The sequence below is a fragment of the Propithecus coquereli genome, unplaced genomic scaffold, assembly GCF_000956105.1.
Source record: "Propithecus coquereli isolate 6110/MARCELLA unplaced genomic scaffold, Pcoq_1.0 Scaffold846, whole genome shotgun sequence".
In the NCBI taxonomy this organism is placed as follows: domain Eukaryota; kingdom Metazoa; phylum Chordata; class Mammalia; order Primates; family Indriidae; genus Propithecus; species Propithecus coquereli.
In genome coordinates this window covers 184,527-185,860 of record NW_012154685.1, presented here as the reverse complement: position 1 = coordinate 185,860, position 1,334 = coordinate 184,527, and the positions used below count along the sequence as shown (strand labels likewise).

At 40.0% G+C, this 1,334-nt stretch overlaps 1 protein-coding gene across 1 annotated transcript in view; it reads right to left on the bottom strand.

Moving 5' to 3' along the window:
- SGPL1 (sphingosine-1-phosphate lyase 1) overlaps window positions 1–1,334 on the bottom strand; it is a 112,763-nt gene that overhangs the window by 61,060 nt on the left and 50,369 nt on the right. Inside the window, exon 4 of the mRNA XM_012663963.1 lies at window positions 1,131–1,198. Coding sequence (XP_012519417.1) covers window positions 1,131–1,198 — 68 coding nt within the window. The remainder of the gene's footprint in view (window positions 1–1,130; window positions 1,199–1,334) is intronic.

Sequence of the window (1,334 nt, the reverse complement as noted above, 5' to 3'; positions counted from 1 at the left end):
TTTTTATTTCAGCAAATTATGGGTGTACATATGTTTAGGTTACGTGTGTTGCCCTTGGTTCCCCCCCGCACCGAAGTCCGTGTTTCAAATGGATTCTTTTTGACAATCACAAGTGTTCAGCACAATGGCTGGATAAAGATGAAATGCCAAAACACAGTCCAAAACCGAATATTCATCAAAAAAGCTAATGGTGTCTGTTTGGTGGTCCAGCACTGGTATTATCCACTACAGCTTAATGAAACCTGGTCAATTGATTACAGTGGATGTCTACTGAAACCACTGGACAAAATGATGAGGATGCCTGTGATTAAGCAGCTGAGATTGGTTACTAGAGACAGGCCAATCCTCTTGCAAGACCACACGTCACAAAAAAACAACACTGCTCAAACTACAGAAGCTGGACTTGGACACTCTCTGTCATCCATTGTATTCACCGGACCTTGCCCCAACTGACTACCACTTCTTCCAAGGAAAAATATTCAATTCTCAACAAGCTGTGGAAAATGCCTTTCATGATTTCATTGCCACTCACTTCCTAGGCTTCTTTGCTGCAGGGATAAACAAGCTACCATTAAGATGGCAAAACTGTGTCAACAGGTTAGGCACATACTTTGATTAATTGTACTGCTTCTTGTTTGAGATATAATAAACTACACTTTCGATTCGAAATTGGATATTTCATATTTAATAACCTAATATCTAAATTCAGCCAGCCAAATATTGTTCCAAAGCACCATAACACTACAACCAGGTTTTCTATCTAATTTCAAATTCTTCTTCTTTAACAGGCTTCTCATCTCACCTTTGGCCAAATATACTGAAGAAAGGGTTAAGTCAGAGTTTTTCAACCTTGGCCCTTTTGACATTTGGAGCCAGATAATTCTCTGTTGTGGAGCTGTCCTGTGCATTGCAGGATGTTAAACAACATCCCTGGCCACTACCCGCTAGATGCCAATAGCACTTCACCTGAGTTGTGACAACCTGAAATGTCTCCAAACACTGCCAAATGTCTCCTGGAGGTTGGGGACAAAATCATCCTTCTCCCTTGAGAATATTAGGTTTAGTAAATAGAAAGAAAGAGGTATGACTATCAAGAGGGGAAAAAAAAAACCTATACAGATTCCACTTACCTTGCGGCCAATAATAGGTGTCTTCCTGATGAGCTTAAAAAACTTCCTTTTAAACCTTGACCATAAACCTAAAAGAAACAAATGGTTCTATTATTCAAATAGATTTCCTTGGCTATGACCTGCTAGTCCTAATGTGGCAACCATTCAATGTGTCTCCCACAACCTCACTTGCCTTCAGATTGCCAAGGTAGAGTTTCTTTCCTT